General features: G+C 53.5%; 1 protein-coding gene across 1 annotated transcript in view; it reads left to right on the top strand.

Moving 5' to 3' along the window:
• The window catches only part of LOC144497660 (uncharacterized), a 156,309-nt gene extending 134,377 nt beyond the window's left edge, over nt 1–21,932 (top strand). The window contains 5 exon segments of the mRNA XM_078219103.1: nt 5,415–5,556; nt 6,701–7,002; nt 11,729–11,876; nt 17,177–17,274; nt 18,490–21,932. Of these exon segments, the coding sequence (XP_078075229.1) occupies nt 5,415–5,556; nt 6,701–7,002; nt 11,729–11,876; nt 17,177–17,274; nt 18,490–19,728 (1,929 nt within the window). The 3' untranslated portion in view covers nt 19,729–21,932.
• Nucleotides 21,933–22,157: the final 225 nt, after the last annotated feature.

Raw genomic sequence — 22,157 nt, 5'->3', positions numbered from 1 at the left:
CAGTGCAGCACTCCCTCAGTACTGACCCTCTGACATTGCGGTGCTCCCTCAGTACTGACCCTCTGACAGTGCGGCACTCCCTCAGTACTGACCCTCTGACAGTGCAGCACTCCCTCAGTACTGACCCTCTGACAGTGCAGCACTCCCTCAGCACTGACCCTCTGACAGTGCAGCACTCCCTCAGTACTGACCCTCTGACAGTGCAGCACACCCTCAGTACTGACCCTCTGACAGTGCGGCACTCCCTCAGTACTGACCCTCTGACAGTGCGGCACTCCCTCAGTAATGACCCTCTGACAGTGCAGCACTCCCTCAGTACTGACCCTCTGACAGTGCAGCACTCCCTCAGTACTGATCCTCTGACAGTGCAGCACTCCCTCAGTACTGACCCTCTGACAGTGCGGAACTCCCTCAGTACTGACTCTCTGACAGTGCAGCACTCCCTCAGCACTGACCCTCTGACAGTGCAGCACTCCCTCAGTACTGACCCTCTGACAGTGCAGCACTCCCTCAGTACTGACCCTCTGACAGTGCGGTGCACCCTCAGTACTGACCCTCTGACAGTGCGGCACTCCCTCAGTACTGACCCTCTGACAGTGCGGCACTCCCTCAGTACTGACCCTCTGACAGTGCGGAACTCCCTCAGCACTGACCCTCTGACAGTGCAGCACTCCCTCAGTACTGACCCTCTGACAGTGCGGCACTCCCTCAGTACTGACCCTCTGACAGTGCGGCACTCCCTCAGCACTGACCCTCTGACAGTGCGGCACTCTCTCAGCACTGACCCTCTGACAGTGCGGCACTCTCTCAGCACTGACCCTCTGAAAGTGCGGCACTCCCTCAGTACTGACCCTCTGAAAGTGCGGCACTCCCTCAGTACTGACCCTCTGAAAGTGAGGCAGTCCCACAGCACTGACCCTCTGTCAGTGCGGCGCTCCCTCAGCACTGACCCTCTGACAGTGCAGCGCTCCCTCAGTACTGACCCTCTGACAGTGCAGCACTCCCTCAGTACTGACCCTCTGACAGTGCAGCACTCCCTCAGTACTGACCCTCTGACAGTGCAGCACTCCCTCAGTACTGACCCTCTGACAGTGCAGCACTCCCTCAGCACTGACCCTCTGACAGTGCAGCACTCCCTCAGCACTGACCCTCTGACAGTGCAGCACTCCCTCAGCACTGACCCTCTGACAGTGCGGCACTCCCTCAGCACTGACCCTCTGACAGTGTGGCGCTCCCTCAGCACTGACCCTCTGACAGTGCGGCACTCCCTCAGCACTGACCCTCTGACAGTGCGGCACTCCCTCAGTACTGACCCACTGACAGTGCGGCACTCCCTCAGCACTGACCCTCTGACAGTGCAGCACTCCCTCAGTACTGACCCTCTGACAGTACAGCACTCCCTCAGTACTGACCCTCTGACAGTGCAGCACTCCCTCAGTACTGACCCTCTGACAGTGCAGCACTCCCTCAGCACTGACCCTCTGACAGTGCAGCACTCCTTCAGTACTGACCCTCTGACAGTGCAGCACTCCCTCCGTACTGACCCTCTGACAGTGCAGCACTCCCTCAGTACTGACCCTCTGACAGTGCGGCACTCCCTCAGTACTGACCTTCTGACTGTGCAGCACTCCCTGAGTACTGACCCTCTAACAGTGCGTCACTCCCTCAGTTCTGACCCTCTAACAGTGCGTCACTCCCTCCGTACTGACCCTCTGACAGTGCAGCACTCCCTCAGTTCTGACCCTCTGACAGTGCAGCACTCCCTCAGTACTGACCCTCTAACAGTGCGTCACTCCCTCAGTACTGACCCTCTGACAGTGCGGCACTTCCTCAGCACTGACCCTCTGACAGTGCAGCGCTCCCTCAGTACTGACCCTCTGACAGTGCAGCACTCCCTCAGTACTGACCCTCTGACAGTGCAGCACTCCCTCAGTACTGACCCTCTGACAGTGCAGCACTCCCTCAGTACTGACCCTCTGACAGTGCAGCACTCCCTCAGCACTGACCCTCTGACAGTGCAGCACTCCCTCAGCACTGACCCTCTGACAGTGCAGCACTCCCTCAGCACTGACCCTCTGACAGTGCGGCACTCCCTCAGCACTGACCCTCTGACAGTGTGGCGCTCCCTCAGCACTGACCCTCTGACAGTGCGGCACTCCCTCAGCACTGACCCTCTGACAGTGCGGCACTCCCTCAGTACTGACCCACTGACAGTGCGGCACTCCCTCAGCACTGACCCTCTGACAGTGCAGCACTCCCTCAGTACTGACCCTCTGACAGTACAGCACTCCCTCAGTACTGACCCTCTGACAGTGCAGCACTCCCTCAGTACTGACCTTCTGACTGTGCAGCACTCCCTCAGTACTGACCCTCTGACAGTGCAGCACTCCCTCAGTACTGACCCTCTGACAGTGCGGCACTCCCTCAGTACTGACCTTCTGACTGTGCAGCACTCCCTGAGTACTGACCCTCTAACAGTGCGTCACTCCCTCAGTTCTGACCCTCTAACAGTGCGTCACTCCCTCCGTACTGACCCTCTGACAGTGCAGCACTCCCTCAGTTCTGACCCTCTGACAGTGCAGCACTCCCTCAGTACTGACCCTCTAACAGTGCGTCACTCCCTCAGTACTGACCCTCTGACAGTGCGGCACTTCCTCAGTACTGACCCTCTGACAGTGCAGCACTCCCTCAGTACTGACCCTCTGACAGTGCGGCACTCCCACAGTACTGACCCTCTGAAAGTGCGGCACTCCCTCAGTACTGACCCTCTGAAAGTGCGGCAGTCCCACAGTACTGACCCTCTGACAGTGCAGCGCTCCCTCAGCACTGACCCTCTGAAAGTGCAGCACTCCTTCAGTACTGACCCTCTGACAGTGCAGCACTCCCTCAGTACTGACCCTCTGACAGTGCAGCACTCCCTCAGCACTGACCCTCTGACAGTGCAGCACTCCCTCAGTACTGACCCTCTGACAGTGCAGCACTCCCTCAGCACTGACCCTCTGACAGTGCAGCACTCCCTCAGCACTGACCCTCTGACAGTGCAGCACTCCCTCGGCACTGACCCTCTGACAGTGCAGCACTCCCTCAGCACTGACCCTCTGACAGTGCAGCACTCCCTCAGCACTGACCCTCTGACAGTGCAGCACTCCCTCAGCACTGACCCTCTGACAGTGCAGCACTCCCTCAGCACTGACCCTCTGACAGTGCAGCACTCCCTCAGCACTGACCCTCTGACAGTGCAGCGCTCCCTCAGTACTGACCCTCTGACAGTGCAGCACTCCCTCAGCACTGACCCTCTGACAGTGCAGCACTCCCTCAGTACTGACCCTCTGACAGTGCGGCACTCCCTCAGTACTGACCTTCTAACTGTGCAGCACTCCCTCAGTACTGACCCTCTAAAGTGCGTCACTCCCTCAGTTCTGACCCTCTAACAGTGCGTCACTCCCTCCGTACTGACCCTCTGACAGTGCAGCACTTCCTCAGTTCTGACCCTCTGACAGTGCAGCACTCCCTCAGTACTGACCCTCTAACAGTGCGTCACTCCCTCGGTACTGACCCTCTGACAGTGTGGCACTCCCTCAGCACTGACCCTCTGACAGTGCGGCACTCCCTCAGTACTGACCCTCTGACAGTGCGGCACTTCCTCAGTACTGACCCTCTGACAGTGCAGCACTCCCTCAGTACTGACCCTCTGACAGTGCGGCACTCCCACAGTACTGACCCTCTGAAAGTGCGGCAGTCCCACAGTACTGACCCTCTGACAGTGCAGCGCTCCCTCAGCACTGACCCTCTGACAGTGCAGCACTCCTTCAGTACTGACCCTCTGACAGTGCAGCACTCCCTCAGTACTGACCCTCTGACAGTGCAGCACTCCCTCAGCACTGACCCTCTGACAGTGCAGCACTCCTTCAGTACTGACCCTCTGACAGTGCGGCACTCCCTCAGTACTGACCCTCTGACAGTGCAGCACTCCCTCAGCACTGACCCTCTGACAGTGCAGCACTCCCTCAGCACTGACCCTGTGACAGTGCAGCGCTCCCTCAGCACTGACCCTGTGACAGTGCAGCACTCCCTCAGCACTGACCCTCTGGCAGTGCAGTACTCCCTCAGTACTGACCCTCTGACAGTGCAGCACTCCCTCAGTACTGACCCTGTGACAGTGCAGCACTCCCTCAGTACTGACCCTCTGACAGTGCAGCACTCCCTCAGCACTGACCCTCTGGCAGTGCAGTACTCCCTCAGTACTGACCCTCTGACAGTGCAGCACTCCCTCAGTACTGACCCTCTGACAGTGCGGCACTCCCTCAGTACTGACCTTCTGACTGTGCAGCACTCCCTCAGTACTGACCCTCTAACAGTGCGTCACTCCCTCAGTTCTGACCCTCTAACAGTGCGTCACTCCCTCCGTACTGACCCTCTGACAGTGCAGCACTCCCTCAGTTCTGACCCTCTGACAGTGCAGCACTCCCTCAGTACTGACCCTCGAACAGTGCGTCACTCCCTCGGTACTGACCCTCTGACAGTGTGGCACTCCCTCAGCACTGACCCTCTGACAGTGCGGTGCTCCCTCAGTACTGACCCTCTGACAGTGCAGCACTCTCTCAGCACTGACCCTCTGACAGTGCGGCACTTCCTCAGTACTGACCCTCTGACAGTGCGGCACTCCCACAGTACTGACCCTCTGAAAGTGCGGCAGTCCCACAGTACTGACCCTCTGACAGTGCAGCCTCCCTCAGCACTGACCCTCTGACAGTGCAGCACTCCTTCAGTACTGACCCTCTGACAGTGCAGCACTCCCTCAGTACTGACCCTCTGACAGTGCAGCACTCCCTCAGCACTGACCCTCTGACAGTGCAGCACTCCTTCAGTACTGACCCTCTGACAGTGCGGCACTCCCTCAGTACTGACCCTCTGACAGTGCAGCACTCCCTCAGCACTGACCCTCTGACAGTGCAGCACTCCCTCAGCACTGACCCTCTGTCAGTGCAGCACTCCCTCAGCACTGACCCTCTGACAGTGCAGCACTCCCTCAGCACTGACCCTCTGACAGTGCAGCACTCCCTCAGTACTGACCCTCTGACAGTGCAGCACTCCCTCAGTACTGACCCTCTGACAGTGCAGCACTCCCTCAGCACTGAACCTCTGACAGTGCAGCACTCCCTCAGTACTGACCCTCTGACAGTGCAGCACTCCCTCAGTACTGACCCTCTGACAGTGCAGCACTCCCTCAGTACTGACCCTGTGACAGTGCAGCACTCCCTCAGTACTGACCCTCTGCCGATATGGAGTGTGACCCGCTGAGCACAGCTGATAGGAATCCTGTGTTTACAGGCTCACAAGCGAGACACGAGAATGGGGCTAATTTAGAAGGTTTTTGACTGTTTTTCTATAAATTTCATGTGTTTACCCTGCAGTCTGAGGAAATCCCAATGCTGCCTGACGATCGCAAGTGGACCCAAAAACACATCAAAGCAGTGGTCAACATTCCGCAGTCTGTCGCACTGACCCCACCACAGGAGAACACCGAGAGCGTGGACGTCGATGCGCGAGGCCCAGGTAAGTAGACACAGAATCATAGAATCCCTCCAGTGCAGCAGGAGGCCGCGTGGCCCATTGAATCCGCAGCAACTCTCCAGCAGAGTATCTTATCCAGGCCCACACCCCGCCTTATCCTCGTAACCCCATGCATTTACCCCACTAATCCCCCTAACCTGCACATCTTTGGACATTAAGTGGCAATTTAGCATGGCCAATCCGCCCAACCTGCACATCTTTGGACTATGGGAGGAAACCGGAGCACTTGGAGGAGCCCATGCCGACACAGGGAGAACGTGCAAACTCCACACAGACAGTGGCTCGAGGCTGGAATTGAACCCGGGTCCCTAGTGCTGTGAGGCAGCAGTGCTAATCACTGTGCCACCATGCCATCCATGACATTAGTCTGTCGCAGCTGTCAGGACAATTCCCAAAATTCATGGAGACATAAATTTCTCCCGGCTTCCATGACAACATGGCCTACTCACAGGTTCCATGATTACGCAGCCTACTCCCAGTTTCCATGGTGATGCGTCTTCTCCCAAGTTCCAGGATTACGTGGCCTACTCCCAGCTTCTATGGCGATGTGGCCTATTCTCAGGTTCCCTGATTATGCAGCCTACTCCCAGTTTCCATGGTGACGCGGTCTTCCCCCACGTTTCATGACCTTGTGGCCTACTTCATGGCAACAGAGCCTACCACCAAACCGGCTGCCCAGACCCCTGTAAAGTGTCCACCACTTCCCTGGCATGAACTTTCCACTTGATTTTCCTTTGCTTCCAGCTGACTGGATCAATGTTTTCCCAGCTATGGCTCAGATAAAGATTCAGCAGTGCGCAGTAGGCCTCAGGCTGTGGTCGGAAGTTTCTGCTGTTCATGCCAGCCGCATCGCCCTATCCTGCCGATGCCACATACCGCAGGTTTCCAGGCGGCAAAGGGTACGTACAATGGGAAATCCCGTTGACAATGACGGGACCAGTAGATTCCGCCACCTGCCAAAGGCAGGCCTTTTTGCCAGCGCAAAACACTCGACGATCTGTATGGAAAATCTCACCCTACGTTGCTGTGCCCGCTACCTCGTCATCCTGCCTCGTACCAACTCTCTGCTTCTCTTGACGATCTCTATTCATCCCTATTTTCCCGCCCTGCCTGTTATCGGTTTTAGATGGAGTGACGCCGCTGATGTTGGCAGCCTGCGCCGGCGGGGGTCTGGAATCCGGTTACGCCGAGGCGGAGACCCAGGAAGGCTCAGCGAGCGTTATCATGGACCTCATCAGCCAAGGGGCCAGCCTCCAGCCCCAGACTGACGTGACCGGCGAAACGGCGCTGCACTTGGCAGCTCGGTTCTCGCGGGCAGACGCGGCAAAGTGCATGCTGGACATGGGAGCAGACACCAACGTGCAGGATCGATCGGGACGCACACCCTTACACACCGCCGTGGCAGCTGACGCACAGGGAGTCTTCCAGGTAGAAAAGTGTTTAAAGTTTATTTATTAGTGTCACAAGTAGGCTTACATTAACACTGCAATGAAGTTATTGTGAAAATCCCCTAGTTGCCACACTCCGGCACCTGTTCGGGTACACAGAGGGAGAATTTAGCATGGCCAATGCACCCGAACCAGCACGTCTTTCAGACTGTGGGAGGAAACCCACACAGACACGGGGAGAATGTGCAGACTCCACACAGACAGTGACCCAAGCCGGAAATCGAACCCGGGTCCTGGCGCTGTGAGGCAGCAGTGCCAACTACTGTGCCACCGTGCTCTCCGGAGGTTGAGAGAGAGAGAGATCAGATAAGGCTCACGAGAGAGAACAAAAGGAAAAATTAATTCACAACCATCGTGGCTTTGAAGGGGCCTAGTCTCAGGCTGCCCAACGCCTGACTGAACTCACGCATTCCCCTGTGCAGACACAGAATTAGGTTATGGGATAGTAAGCTCAGGGGGAGGCCACTCGGCCTTCCGAGTCTGCACCAGCTGTTTAGAAAATGTTCTGCGTTCAAAGCTAAAACACAACTACAGGCCTGGTCGGGAAAAAACAGCTTGGCCTTAATCCAGAGCGAGAGCGCCCTCAACAGGCAGCCCAAGGACATTCAGCTGTGTTGATGGGCAGGGGCAGGGGCAGGGGGGAGAGGGAGAAATAATTTCAGGCAAATGTGCAAAAAGAGAAACACAATTACTCTACCCCCCCTCCACCCTGACCCTCCCCTCCACCACCCACCCCCCCCCCCCCCCCCCCCCACCTCCGCCTTCTCCGACCCCTAATTCCCTCTCCAGTGTAGGCTGTGGCTCACACAGGTTTGCATTCGGACCCGCGAATCAGATTGTGCGCCCAAGCCCCACTCCAGAGTTTTGGGCTGAGTGCAGTGCAGCGGGAGAGGGTGCTGCACTGCCAGAGGTGCCGTCTTTTCACTGAAAAGTCACTCCGAGAGCCTTCTCGGATGTACAGTGCAGAAGGAGGCCATTCAGCCCATCGCGTCTGCACCGACCACAATCCCACCCAGACCTACCCCATGCATTTACCCCAGCTAGTCCCCCTCACACTCAGGGTCAATTTAACATGGCCATTCCACCTAACCCGCACATCTTTCGGACTGTGGGAGGGAACCGGAGCACCCGGAGGAAACCCACGCAGACACGGGGAGAACGTGCAGACTCCGCACAGACAGTGACCCAAGCCGGGAATTGAACCCGGGTCCCTGGCGCTGTGAGGCAGCAGTGCCAACCACTGATAATCGATGGGCGTGGCGAGGTGGCAAGATCGCGTCCTGTGTGTTTAAACATCTCGAGTGGGACTTAAACCCACAACTGTCTGAGTCAGAGACCAGAGAACTACCAACTGAGCCACAGCCCAGACCTGCTGAACAGTTTAGTTTAGTTTATTTATTATTGTCACAAGTAGACTTACATTAACACTGCAATGAAGTCACTGTGAAAACCCCCTAGTCGCCATACTCCGGGGCCTGTTCGGGTAAACTGGGGGAGAATTTAGCACGGCCAATGCACCCTAACCAGCACGTCTTTCATCTGGCATCTGTGGGGAGAGAATAGAGCCAATGTTTCTAGTCTAGATTACCCTTTCTCAAAGCCATGTCCATGTACACGTTAGTATGTGGAATTCTCTTCCCTGGAGAGCAGTGGTGATTGGGTCATTGAATCCATTTAAGGCATAGTTAGACATATTTCTGACAACACGGATGTCAGAAGTTATGAGACTAAGGGCTAGCGGAGTTCCGACCCACCATCAGATCCAGCCATGACTTTTTTTATTCATTCGTGGGACATGGGCGTCGCTGGCTGGCTAACATTTATTGTCCATCCCTAGTTGCCCTTGAGAAGCTGCTAGTGAGCCGCCATCTTGAATCGTTGCAGCCCATGTTCTGTGGGTTGACCCACAATGCCTATAGGGAGGGAATTCTGAGATTTTGACCCAGCGACTGCGAAGGAACGGCGATATATTTCCAAGTCCGGAGAGTGAGTGGCTTGGAGGGGAACTTGCAGGTGGTGGTGTTCCCATGTATCTGCTGCCCTTGTCCTTCTAGATGGAAGTAGTCATGGGTTTGGAAGGTGCTGTCTAAGGAACTTTGTTGAATTTCTGCAGTGCATCTTGTAGATGGTACACACTGCTGCTACTGAGCGTCGGTGGTGGAGGGAGTGGATGTTTGTAGATGTGGTGCCAATCAAGCGGGATGCTTTGTCCTGGATGGTGTCGAGCTTCTTGAGTGTTGTTGGAGCTGCACCCATCCAGGCAAGCGGGGAGTATTCCACCACACTCCTGACTTGTGCTTTGTAGATGGTGGACAGGCTTTGGGAGTCAGGAGGTGAGTTACTCGCTGCAGTATTCCTAGCCTCTGACCTGCTCTTGTAGACACTGTGTTTATGTGATTTGATTTGATTTTGATTTGATTTATTATTGTCACATGTATTAACATACAGTGAAAAGGTTTGTTTCTTGCACGCTATATAGACAAAGCATACCGTTCATAGAGAAGGAAACAAGAGAGTGCAGAATGTAGTGTTACAGTCATAGCTAGGGTGTATAGAAAGATCAACTTAGTGCAAGGTAGGTCCATTCAAAAGTCTGACAGCAGCAGGGAAGAAGCTGTTCTTGAGTCGGTTGGAGACCACAGACTTTTGTATCTTTTTCCCAATGGAAGAAGGTGGAAGAGAGAATGTCCGGGGTGCGTGGGGTCCTTAATTATGCTGGCTGCTTTGCTGAGGCAGCGGGAAGTGTAGACAGAGTCACTGGATGGGAGGCTGGTTTGTGTGAATGATTGGGCTACATTTACGATCTTTTGTAGTTTCTTGCAGTCTTGGGCAGGGCTGGAGCCAGACCAAGCTGTGATACAACCAGAAAGAATGCTTTTTATGATGTATCTGTAAACGTTGGTGAGAGTCTTAGCTGACATCCAAATTTCCTTAGTCTTCTGAGAAAGTAGAGGCGTTGGTGGGCTTTCTTAACTATAGTGTCGGAATGGGGGGACCAGGACAGGTTGTTGGTGATCTGGACACCTGGAAACCTGAAGCTTTCGACCATTTCTACTTCGTCCCCATTGATGTAGACAGGGGCATGTTCTCCTTTATCCTTCCTGAAGTCGATGACAATCTCCTTCGTTTGTTGACATTGCCGGAGAGATTATTATCATCGCACCAGTTTACCAGATTCTCTATCTCATTCCTGTACTCTGTCTCGTCATTGTATGTGGTAAGTCCAGTTGAGTTTCTGGTCCATGGTAACCCTAAGGCTGTTGTCAGTGGTGGGATTCGAACCCGGGTCCCCAGAACATTCGCTGATTTTCTGGATCAATAGTCCAGCGGTAATGCCACTCCGCCATCACCTCCCCTTAATTCTTATTGAATGGTAAAGCAGGATTTGAAGAGCTGAATGGCTTATTCCTGCTACTAAGTCCCACCGGCGTTCCTGTGCCTAAGTGAATTCTGTGTCGGGATGTGATACCAGGTACGTAGGCCGTACGGCCCAGTGACTGATGGATCGCGTCAAGTAGCACATCTCTTTGGCTGATCGCGACAGGCAGTGCTGACTGTATCTAAACCAGTCCGTGCTTGCAAAGCTCAGAATACAGGCCGGAGCCTCGCCCGCCACGGAATCGGAGCAGGCGATGGTCCGACAATGGGAATCTCCGTTGAGCTAGGGCGGGAAGTCCCGGTCTAGCCCGAAGGAGGCCATAAAAATCCCACCCACAGTATCCGGCATTAGATTTGGTTCCACAATTGGACAGCACTTAGTCAGCATTGAATGTATTCAAGAGGCGGCTGGATACAGCACTTGGAGCGACTGGGATCCAAGGTTATGGGGAGAAAGCAGGATTAGGCTATTGAGTTGGGCAATCAGCCATGATCGTGATGAATGGTGGAGCAGACTCGAAGGGCCGAATGGCCTCCTCCTGCTCCTATCTTCTATGTTTCTATATAACAATCCCGACTGTGTTAAGAATGAACTGAACAACCAGTTTAAGGTTATCCCTTGTGATTGCGAGGTGGGCTTGCTTACGCTTCATATATTCACACACAGGGCCCAGTCCAAAGACAAACGGAGTTTATCCAAGCATTGTGCCTTTTCAACGAAGCAATATGTTGAGGAGGGGGTTGGGTTGGGGGGAGGATGGGTGTGTGTGGGGTGGGGGGAATGTGTGGGGGGTGGCGGTGTGTGTCAGGGGAGTGGTTACTGTTCCTCAGCATTTCCCCATTGCACCCAATCAAACTTGCCTTTGTAAACTTTAAACAAGGGCGTTTGGGGGTAGCAGTTCCCTGGTACATTCTCCATGGCCACACCTCGACCAACCAGAGCCCAGTTGCCAGCCAATCAGCACCCTACTTCTCCGGCAGCATGAAGTGCCGTTTTCTTTGAAATTTGCTATTCTTGTGTCTGTCCTGATGAGTGCAGGCTGAAAAACTTTGACGGCACGTCTCTTTATTTCAGCCATGCTCGCGCCCTGTTCGACCAAGACGCTGTTGACCACATCCCGAGATGGCAGCCTTTTCAGGCGACTGTTTGTCCAGGAATTCCGGGCCGATGATGTGGGCAACTTCACCTCGAAGCCATGACCAAAGGCTTTGACGGTGGGAAGTGGGGGATATTTGGTTTAGATGTAAAAGTAGGATGCAGAGAGACTGTGCAGTGAGAGGGTCAGCATAGACACCGGCCCGCGTTAACCTTCCCTTTATTTCCGCAGATCCTCGTGCGGAACAGGTCGACCGATGTGGACGCCCGCATGCACGATGGGACCACGCCGCTGATCCTGGCAGCCCGGCTCGCCATCGACAATGTGGTGGAGGAACTGATAAACTGCAATGCCGACGTCAGCGCCACAGACAATCATGGTACAACACCGGCTCCGACACGCTGAGCGAGAGCAAAAACATCCAGGTCATCTGGTATTGGAGACCAGGGGGAAAATTTATTCATTCATCTTTTATGGGGCATGGGCTGCTTTGTCCTGGATGGTGTCGAGCTTCTTGAGTGTTGTTGGAGCCGCACCATCCAGGCAAGTGGGGAATATTCCATCACACTCCTGACTTGTGCCTTGTCGATTATAGATCCACAATGCCAGTCAGGCCAGCATTTATTGCCCATCCCTAGTTGTCCTTGAGAAGGAGGTGGTGAGCCGCCTTGTTGAATCGTTGCTGTCCACGTGCTGTGGGTTGACCCACAATGCCGCTAGGGAGGGACTTCCAGGATTTTGACCCAGCGACTGTGAAGGAACAGTGATATATTTCCAAGTCAGGATGGTGCGTGACTTGGAGGGGGACCTTCAGGTGGTGGTGTTCCCAAGTATCTGCTGCTCTTGTCCTTCGAGGTGATAGCGATCGTAGGTTTGGAAGGTACTGTTTAAGGAACCTTGATTTGATTTGATAAAAGCAAATTACTGCGGATGCTGGAATCCGTAACCAAAAGAGAAAATGCTGGAAAATCTCAACAGATCTGGCAGCATCTGTAAGGAGAGAAAAGAGCTGACGTTTCGAGTTCAGAAGACCCTTTGTCAAAGCTTGATTTGATTTGATTTATTATTGTCACATGTATTGGTATACAGTGAAAAGTATTGTTTCTTGCGCACTATACAGACAAAGCATACCGTACATAGAGAAGGAAAGGAGAGAGTGCAGAATGTAGTGTTACAGCCATAGCTAGGGTGTGGAGAAAGATCAACTTAATGCAAGGTAGGTCCATTCAAAAGTCTGATGGCAGCAGGGGAGAAGCTGTTCTTGAGTTGGTTGGTGCGTAACCTCAGACTTTTGTACCTTTTTCCCGACGGAAGAAGGTAGAAGAGAGAATGTCCAGGGTGCGTGGGGTCCTTGATTATGCTGGCTGCTTTTCTGAGGCAGCGGGAAGTGCAGACAGAGTCAATGGGTAATAAATAATATATGATGGGTCCATTCAAAATTCTTGAGGTGGATCTTGTAGATGGTATACACGGCTGCCACTGTGCGTCGGTGGTGGAGGGACTTAATGTTTGTGGAAGGGATAGCAATCAAGCGGGCTGCTTTGTCCTGGACGGTGTCGGGCTTCTTGAGTGTCGTTGGAGCTGCACCCATCCAGGCAAGTGGAGAGTTTTCTGTCACACTCCTGACTTGTGCCTTGTAGATTTGGGGGGGTCAGGAATTGAGTTATTTGCCACAGGATTCCGAGTCTTTGACCTGCTCTAGTTGCCATGGTATTTATATGGTTAGTAAAGGAGCGATTCGCTGGCAGGATACGGATGACAGTGGGCCGGTGGAGAAGGGAGTGATATGAAGCTCGTGCACCCATGTGCGGGTGCAAATCCTTCCGGATCAGGTGGAACCCCAGCGCTAATATTGTTCCCTCGTCAGTTCCAAAAATGATCGAGAGCTTCAAGTTTTTAGGTGTCCAGATCACCAACAACCTGTCCTGGTCCCCCCATGCTGACACTATAGTGAAGAAAGCCCACAAATGCCTCTACTTTCTCAGAAGCCTAAGGAAATTTGGCATGTCAGCTACGACTCTCACCAACTTTTACAGATGCGCCATAGAAAGCATTCTTTCTGGTTGTATCACAGCTTGGTGTGGCTCCTGCTCTGCCCAAGACCGCAAGGAACAACAAAAGGTTGTGAATGTAGCCCAATCCATTATGGAAACCAGCCTCCCATCCATTGACTCTGTCTACACTTGCCGCTGCCTCAGAAAAGCAGCCAGCATAATTAGGGACCCCACTCACCCTGGACATTCTCTCTTCCACCTTCTTCCATTGGGAAAAAGATACAAAAGTCTGAGGTCACTTACCAACCGACTCAAGAACAGCTTCTTCCCTGCTGCTGTCAGACTTTTGAATGGACCTCTCTCGCATTAAGTTGATCTTTCTCTACACCCTAGCTATGACTGTAACACTACATTCTGCATTCTCTCATTTCCTTCTCTATGAACGGTATGCTTTGTCTGTATAGTGCGCAAAAAACAATTCTTTTCACTGTATGTTAATACATGTGACAATAAATCAAATCAAATCAAATCAAAGCAGAATAAGTACGGGCTCTGTCAGTTTTCGAATGGGGCTGAGGTTAGCAACCCCAGCTTTCTCCTCGAGGGAGCTGCAGAGACTGAGGACTCGGTGAAAACTCTGCGGGAGGATGTCAGTCAGGTTGGCAGATAAGCTGCAGATAGAGAGAAAAGTCAGTTTGTGTATGAGGAGATGGAAGAGGATGAACTCTTCCACACACCTCTTCCCATTGACAGTTTCATGTGGCGACCTGCGAGATTGGATCAAAGAGAGAGAGGGAACACACATTAATACAAAGCCTGTCACAAAGTCAGCGCCATACAAACCTCCCCGAGGGCTGTTACTGACGTCATGTAGGAATTGTGGCTGCCACTCCCAGCACGGCACTGCCCACAGGAACAATGCGATGGTGGTTAGTTTATTGCTGTTGATTGATGGATGAAAATTGGGCTGGATGCCAGAGATACGCCCCGACTCTTCGACATGGAGTCAAGCGATCTCTCTCAGCAACTGCGGGGAGGAAGGGACCTTGAGTGGATGACTCATTCAAAATAGATCCTCCAATTCTCTCACTACAGTGCAGCACTCCCATGTACCGTCCCTCTGACAGTGTGGCACTCCACCAGTACTGACCCTCTGACAGTGTGGCACTCCCTCAGTACTGACCCTCTGACAGTGCAGCACTCCCTCAGTACTGACCCTCTGACAGTGCAGCACTCCCTCAGTACTGACCCTCTGACAGTGCAGCACTCCCTCAGTACTGACCCTCTGACAGTGCAGCACTCCCTCAGTACTGACCCTCTGACAGTGTGGCACTCCCTCAGTACTGACCCTCAGACAGTGCAGCACTCCCTCAGTACTGACCCTCAGACAGTGTGGCACTCCCATGTACTGACCCTCTGACAGTGCAGCACTCCCATGTACCGATCCCCTGGCAGTGTGGCACTCCCTCAGTACTGACCCTCTGACAGTGTGGCACTCCCATCTACTGACCCTCTGACAGTGCAACACTCCCTCAGTATTGACCCTTTGACAGTGCAATACTCCCTCAGCACTGACCCTCTGACAGTGCGGCACTCCCTCAGTACTGACCCTCTGACAGTGCAGCACTCCCTCAGCACTGACCCGCTGACACTGCAGCACTCCCTCAGTACTGACCCTCTCACAGTGCGGCACTCGCCTAGTACTGACCCTCTGACAGTGCAGCACTCCCTCAGCACTGACCCTCTGACAGTGTGACACTCCCTCAGTACTGACCCTCTCACAGTGCGGCACTCGCCTAGTACTGACCCTCTGACAGTGCAGCACTCCCTCAGCACTGACCCTCTGACAGTGTGACACTCCCTCAGCACTGACCCTCTGACAGTGCGGCACTCCCTCAGCACTGACCCTCTGACAGTGCGGCACTCTCTGAGCACTGACCCGCTGACACTGCAGCACTCCCTCAGTACTGACCCTCTGACAGTGCAGCACTCCCTCAGTACTGACCCTCTGACAGTGCAGCACTCCCTCAGTACTGACCCTCTGACAGTGCAGCACTCCCTCAGTACTGACCCTCTGACAGTGCAGCACTCCCTCAGTACTGACCCTCTGACAGTGCAGCACTCCCTCAGTACTGGCCCTCTGACAGTGCAGCACTCCCTCAGCACTGACCCTCTGATAGTGCAGCACTCCCTCAGTACTGACCCTCTGACAGTGCAGCACTCCCTCAGTACTGACCCCCTGACAGTGCAGCGCTCCCACAGACTGTGTAGTGGAATTTGAAGCCACAACGTTTCGATTCAGCGGAAGGTGCTGAGGCACAGCTGGCACTGTTTGATCCAATAGAGGAAAATGAACACTTTAATTAATGTCTCTCCATTGGGAGTCAGACATGAGACAGTATGTGTCCTATAGGCTGGGGTACTGGAAAATCAGTCTCGTAAAGCAGGGATAACCCATGTTATCCAGCTCCTGTAACTTGCAGAGTATGATAAGGTGGCAGAGCTCATAGGAAAATAAGTCAAGCTGCCTCCGTCCAAAGATGTGCAGGTTAGATGGATTAGCCATGGTAAATTGCCCCTGTGTGTCCAAAGACATGATGTGGAGATGCCGGCGTTGGACTGGGGTAAACACAGTAAGAAGTTTAACAACACCAGGTTAAAGTCCAACAGGTTTATTTGGTAGCAAAAGCCACACAAGCTTTCGGAGCTCTTAGCCCCTTCTTCAGGTGAGTGAGAATTCTGTTCACAAACAGAGCTTATAAAGACACAGACTCAATTTACATGAATAATGGTTGGAATGCGAATACTTACAACTAATCAAGTCTTTAAGAAACGAAACAATGTGAGTGGAGAGAGCATCAAGACAGGCTAAAAAGATGTGTATTGTCTCCAGACAAGACAGCCAGTGAAACTCTGCAGGTCCACGCAACTGTGGGAGTTACAAATAGTCTTGTCTTGATGCTCTCTCCACTCACATTGTTTCGTTTCTTAAAGACTTGATTAGTTGTAAGTATTTGCATTCCAACCATTATTCATGTAATTTGAGTCTGTGTCTTTATAAGCTCTGTTTGTGAACAGAATTCCCACTCACCTGAAGAAGGGGCTAAGAGCTCCGAAAGCTTGTGTGGCTTTTGCTACCAAATAAACCTGTTGGACTTTAACCTGGTGTTGTTAAACTTCTTACTGTGTCCAAAGACATGCAGGTTGGATGGAATGGCCATGGAAACTGCCCCTTAGCGTCCAAAGATGTACAGATTAGGTGCATTGACCATGATAAATTGCCCAATATTGTCCAAAGATGTGCAGGTCAGATAGATTAGCCATGGTAAATTGCCCCTTAGTAGCCAAAGATGTACAGGTTAGATGGATTGGCCATGCTAAATTACCCCTTAGTGTCCAAATATGTGCAGGATGAGTGAATTAGCCATGGTAAATTGCCCCTTAGTGTCCAAAGATGTGCAGGTTAGGTGGATTAGCCATGGGAAGTAGTCCCTTAATGTCGAAAGATGTGTTGGTTAGGGGGATGAGTGGGGCAAATCTGTGGTGTTACTGGGGTAGGGAATGGGAGCGGGCCTGGGTAGGAAGCTTGGTTGGATAGTCGGTGCAGATTTGATGGGCCGAATGGCCTCCTCCTGCACTGTAGGATTTCTATGAAACCTGAACCCATGTCGCTTTCCTCTCTCAGGGAAATCAGCTCTACATTGGGCAGCCGCTGTGAATAACGTGGGCACAGTCACCATCCTCCTGCGCAATGGGGCCAACAAGGACATGCTGGACAACAAGGTAAGGAGCGGAGAAGGGCCTTTGATGGTGAAAGACCTTAACCCAGGCATGTCAGCGGAATAGATCAAACCCATCAATTCCAGTGTGTCACAATCTTGGCAGAGAAGCAAAGATTCATTCCTGACATTTACCTGCTCTGGGAGTGTTTGATGGGCGAAGGGGCAGCGCTCCGAAAGCTAATGGCATTTGCTACCAAATAAACCTGTTGGACTTTAGCCTGGTGTGTTAAAACTCTTACAATGTTTGATGGGACAGTGCAGAGGGAGCTTAACTCTGTACCTAACCCCGTGCTGTACCTGTCCTGGGAGTGTTTGATGGGACAGTGTACATAAGAACGTAAGAAATAGGAGCAGGAGTAGGCCATCTAGCCCCTCGAGCCTGCCCCGCCATTCAATAAGATCATGGCTGATCTGAAGTGGATCAGTTCCACTTACCCGCCTGATCCCCATAACCCCTAACTCCCTTACCGATCAGGAATCCATCTATCCGTGATTTAAACATATTCAACGAGGTAGCCTCCACCACTTCAGTGGGCAGAGAATTCCAGAGATTCACCACCCTCTGAGAGAAGAAGTTCCTCCTCAACTCTGTCCTAAACTGACCCCCCTTTATTTTGAGGCTGTGCCCTCTAGTTCTAGCTTCCTTTCTAAGTGGAAAGAATCTCTCCACCTCTACCCTATCCAGCCCCTTCATTATCTTATAGGTCTCTATAAGATCCCCCCTCAGCCTTCTAAATTCTAACGAGTACAAACCCAATCTGCTCAGTCTCTCCTCATAATCAACACCCCATATCTCTGGTATCAACCTGGTGAACCTTCTCTGCACTCCCTCCAAGGCCAATATATCCTTCCGCAAATAAGGGGACCAATACTGCACACAGTATTCCAGCTGCGGCCTCACCAATGCCCTGTACAGATGCAGCAAGACATCTCTGCTTTTATATTCTATCCCCTTTGCGATATAGGCCAACATCCCATTTGCCTTCTTGATCACCTGTTGCACCAGGCAGCTTTACTCTGTATCTAACCCTGTGCTGTACCTGTCCTGGGAGTGTTCGAGACGGATAGTTCTATCTTTCCCAGTACTGCGTTCTGGACAGTCTCCGCACAGTATATTCTGGGGAATGTTGAGCAAGTTGATATCCGGCGATGACTTGACGGTGGAATTGTGTTGACTCATCTCTGTCTCCTGTTGCGTTTGTCTTTCTGGTTTCAGGAGGAGACGCCTCTCTTCATCGCAGCCCGAGAGGGGAGTTACGAGACCGCCAAGGTCCTGCTCGAACACCTCGCCAACCGGGACCTGGCCGACCACATGAACCGGCTGCCCCGCGCCATCGCCAACGAGCGCCAGCACCACGACATCGTCCAGCTCCTGGACGACCGTAGCCTGCCGCGCGATCCCGCTGTCACCCTCTCCTCGCCCTTCCCTGCCCTCAAGCCCCCAAAGAAGGGGAGGAGACAGGGCGCGCGGGGGCCAGTTTGCCCCAAAGAGGGTGGGGAGTGTGACAACAGGGCGGCGCCGTGCCAGGGGGTGGGCGGCCCGCGGGATACGTCTCTTCCCCCCCAGATAGACTTGAATCATTCCCTCTACATCCCCCAGGCCCTGCCCTGTGCCTATCAAGGAGCCCCACCCACCTTCCTTCCACCATCCTACGCAGTGCTGCCAGTGGATGGGCACCGCAACAGTCTCCATGCCAGCCTGAACAGCGCCCACCATCTCGGCATGGGCCAACTGTACCACTGCAGGACGCCCAACCTGAGTGGCCCCCGGCTGCTGAGCGTGCCAGCCCCGGATGGCAGCAGGGTAATGGTGGCGGGCACAGCTCCCCAGGGCTACTCCAAAACCCCCTGCCTGATGAGCATGAGTCGGCACCTGGGGCCAGACCCGGCATGCAGCTACCCGCCGGCTCACCAGAGGGAGATGCCAGGAGGGCGCAACCTGCCCTGGCAAATGAGCCTCTACTCGGGGCAGCGCCAGGACTGTTGGGCGCGGACGGGTGGGGGGCCCGAGGGGCCCGGGGGCAGGCAACAGCAGAGGCCGCCCAGCCACCCGCGCCCACCCTACCAGGCATCCACACCCGTCCCGAGCGGCGGCTGCGAGCGGCAGGGGGTGCCCTGCCACCAGTCAGGCCTCGCTGGGCCGGCACCCATGGGGGTCGGGGGTCTGCCTCGGGAGGGACCGTCAGGCGAGGAGCCAAGCCATTACGCCGCCTCACTGCCAACCATCCAGGAACAGACCCCGGCCGCAGCCACCAGCCTGTATCCGACCCCGCCATCCCAGCACAGCTACCCATCCCCACCCGACACGGATCTCCCTCCCCCTCGCCAGGGGCGCCACCCCTTCCTGACGCCCTCCCCCGAATCCCCCGACCAATGGTCAAGCTCCTCGCCGCATTCCAACCGCTCTGATTGGTCAGATGGGATAATCAGCCCCACCTCCGAGGCTGCACTTTGAGGTCAGGGGCGGGGCAGGGGGGGGGAGGAGGGGGGGGGCAAAGGTCATGTCAGCCGCACTGAATTGTGGGCAAGGGGCGTGGCTTTGCCTCTGTGTGACCATCGTGTCAAAGAGGGAGGGAGGAAGGTGGTCCATGCGGCATCCACACGAATGGCAGTTGGTTCACCAGTCTGCCTCTGCATGGAGATCGTGCCGATCAGCCGTGCCAATCTGTTACCACGTGCGCCAAGGGCACTGGACCCAGAGAGCAGGGCACAATCACATCAGTCAGGCTGCGCCATCTTGGGATTCTCTGCATGGTCCCTGGAATAAAGACTCCAACCGAGGCCAAACCAAGAGGGGTAATGGTCACTTTGCACAATCTTCCCCCCCCCACCCACTCACCCACCCCAAACCCCCTCCATCCACCATTCACTGTAAAGAAACAGACCCTGTGTCATCTTGAGGAGAATAGCTGCTGTATAAAGGAGAGCGAGCGAGAGAGAGAGATCGTTAGTGAAGGAAAACAAGTCAGCGTGACCTGGTTTCATTGGCCAATGTTCGAGATGTGTGGGCAGCGCCAACGCATTGGGCAAAGGCAGCAGGAATAACAAAATGCACTGGCCAAAGAACATTGGGACATGTTCCTGACTTCCTAACCCCAACCTGACGACTCATCCTAACCATAAAGCTGACCCCCCAACCTAACCCCCCAACTTCCAGCCCAAGTCCCATCATAATCCCATGGGGTTACAGGAGCAAGATTTCGGAAGCTGATAGAAATTTACAAAATGATGGGAAGCATGGGTAAAACGGATAGTCAGAGTCTTTCCCAGGGTAGAAATATCAATTACTTGGGGGGACGTAGGTTGAGGGTAAAATTTGATGTGATGTGATGTGACTTATTACTGTCACATGTATTAGTCTACAGGGGAAAGTGAGAGGCAAGTGTTTTTACACAGAGGGTGGTGAGTGCCTGGAATGTGCTGCCAGAGGAAGTGGTAGAAGCAGATACAATAGCAATGTTTAAGAGGCATCTTGACAGATATGTGAATAGGCAGGGAATAGAGGCTTACGGACCGCTTAGGGGCCAAATGTCTTTAGTTTAGAAAGGCATCAAGTGTCAACACAGGTAGGCTGAAGGGCCTGTTCCTGTGCTGTACTGTTCTCTTTGTTCTTTGACACAAAATTGGGGTGGCACTTCTCAACCTTTTGGCTAAGATCAGGTCCTAGATCAGGCGCGATCCCTTTCCTTGTCAGCTTGGGGCTGGAATTTTCCAGTCTCGCACACCCCACCACCGCTGGCAGCGAGCACGGAATGTTTGGCGCTCAGCCAAATCTCCGTCCGCTGCAACGGGATTGGAGAACCCCAGCTCTGGGCGAGGTCGGAGAGTTCCGGCCTCCTGGATCTGATACGTCTCTCTTGTGGGGACCATGAATTGGATTTGATTTGGGCTTTTTGGAGCAAGCAAGGAGATGGACGAAGGATCTTGTAGCCAACTCTGCGCTTTGTTGCTTCAGAATGGATTCAAAACTTTATTAAAAATTGGCGAAGGGACAGATAGCAGAGAATAGTGGGGCACGGCTGATTTTGTTTGAGCTGGAGGGCAGTATAAAGTGATATCCCCCCCACCCCTTAAGGCAGTATTAATGCTACTGCTCTGTTTGATACACATATGTATAGATAGCTAGGCTGCACAGGACATGATTTGAAGGTTCAGGGATGAACTCAGGCCGTAATTCTCCAGCCTCACCTGCCGCAGAATTATCCAGGGTCAAAGATCAATGAGCTTCTGGCTGGACCACTAAATATCCGGTGCGGACAGGGGTACCTGCCACAACGGGACTGGAAAAGAATAAAGTTTATTTTATTTATTAGTCGCAAGTATGTTTTACATTAACACCGCAATGAAGTCACTGTGAAAATCCCCCCGTCGCCACACTCCGGCGCCTATTCGGGGACACTGAGGGAGAATGTAGCACGGCCAATGCACCCTAACCAGCACGTCTTTCCAACTGCGGAAGCACCCGGAGGAAACCCACGCAGACACGGGGAGAATGTGCAGACTCTGCGCAGACAGTGACTCAAGCCGGGAATCGAAACCCGGCTCACTGGCGTTGTGAGGCAGCAGTGCCAACCACTGTGCCACCGTGCCGCCCAACATATAATAATGATTACAAAATATAGGCAAACTGGTGGAATGGATGGACACAGGACAGGTGAAATTTACCAGTAGTGTGAAGTGATACTTTTTGTTGCGGGGGGGGGGGGGGGGGGGAGATGGGTGGGGCCATGGGGGGAGGGTGGTGGTTGGGGAGAGGCAACATAAATGGGACAATTTAAAAACAAAGGTTGGGGGCCTCAGGTGCATGGACACAAATCATTGAAGGTGGTAAGACAGAAAAAAGAGGAACCTTAGCATCAGAAATTGAGTACAGGAAGGGAGTTA

This window comes from Mustelus asterias, chromosome 8, assembly GCF_964213995.1.
Source record: "Mustelus asterias chromosome 8, sMusAst1.hap1.1, whole genome shotgun sequence".
In the NCBI taxonomy this organism is placed as follows: Eukaryota; Metazoa; Chordata; class Chondrichthyes; order Carcharhiniformes; family Triakidae; genus Mustelus; species Mustelus asterias.
The sequence above is the reverse complement of the archived record's forward strand: the minus strand, read 5'-3'. Positions and strand labels throughout refer to the sequence as shown.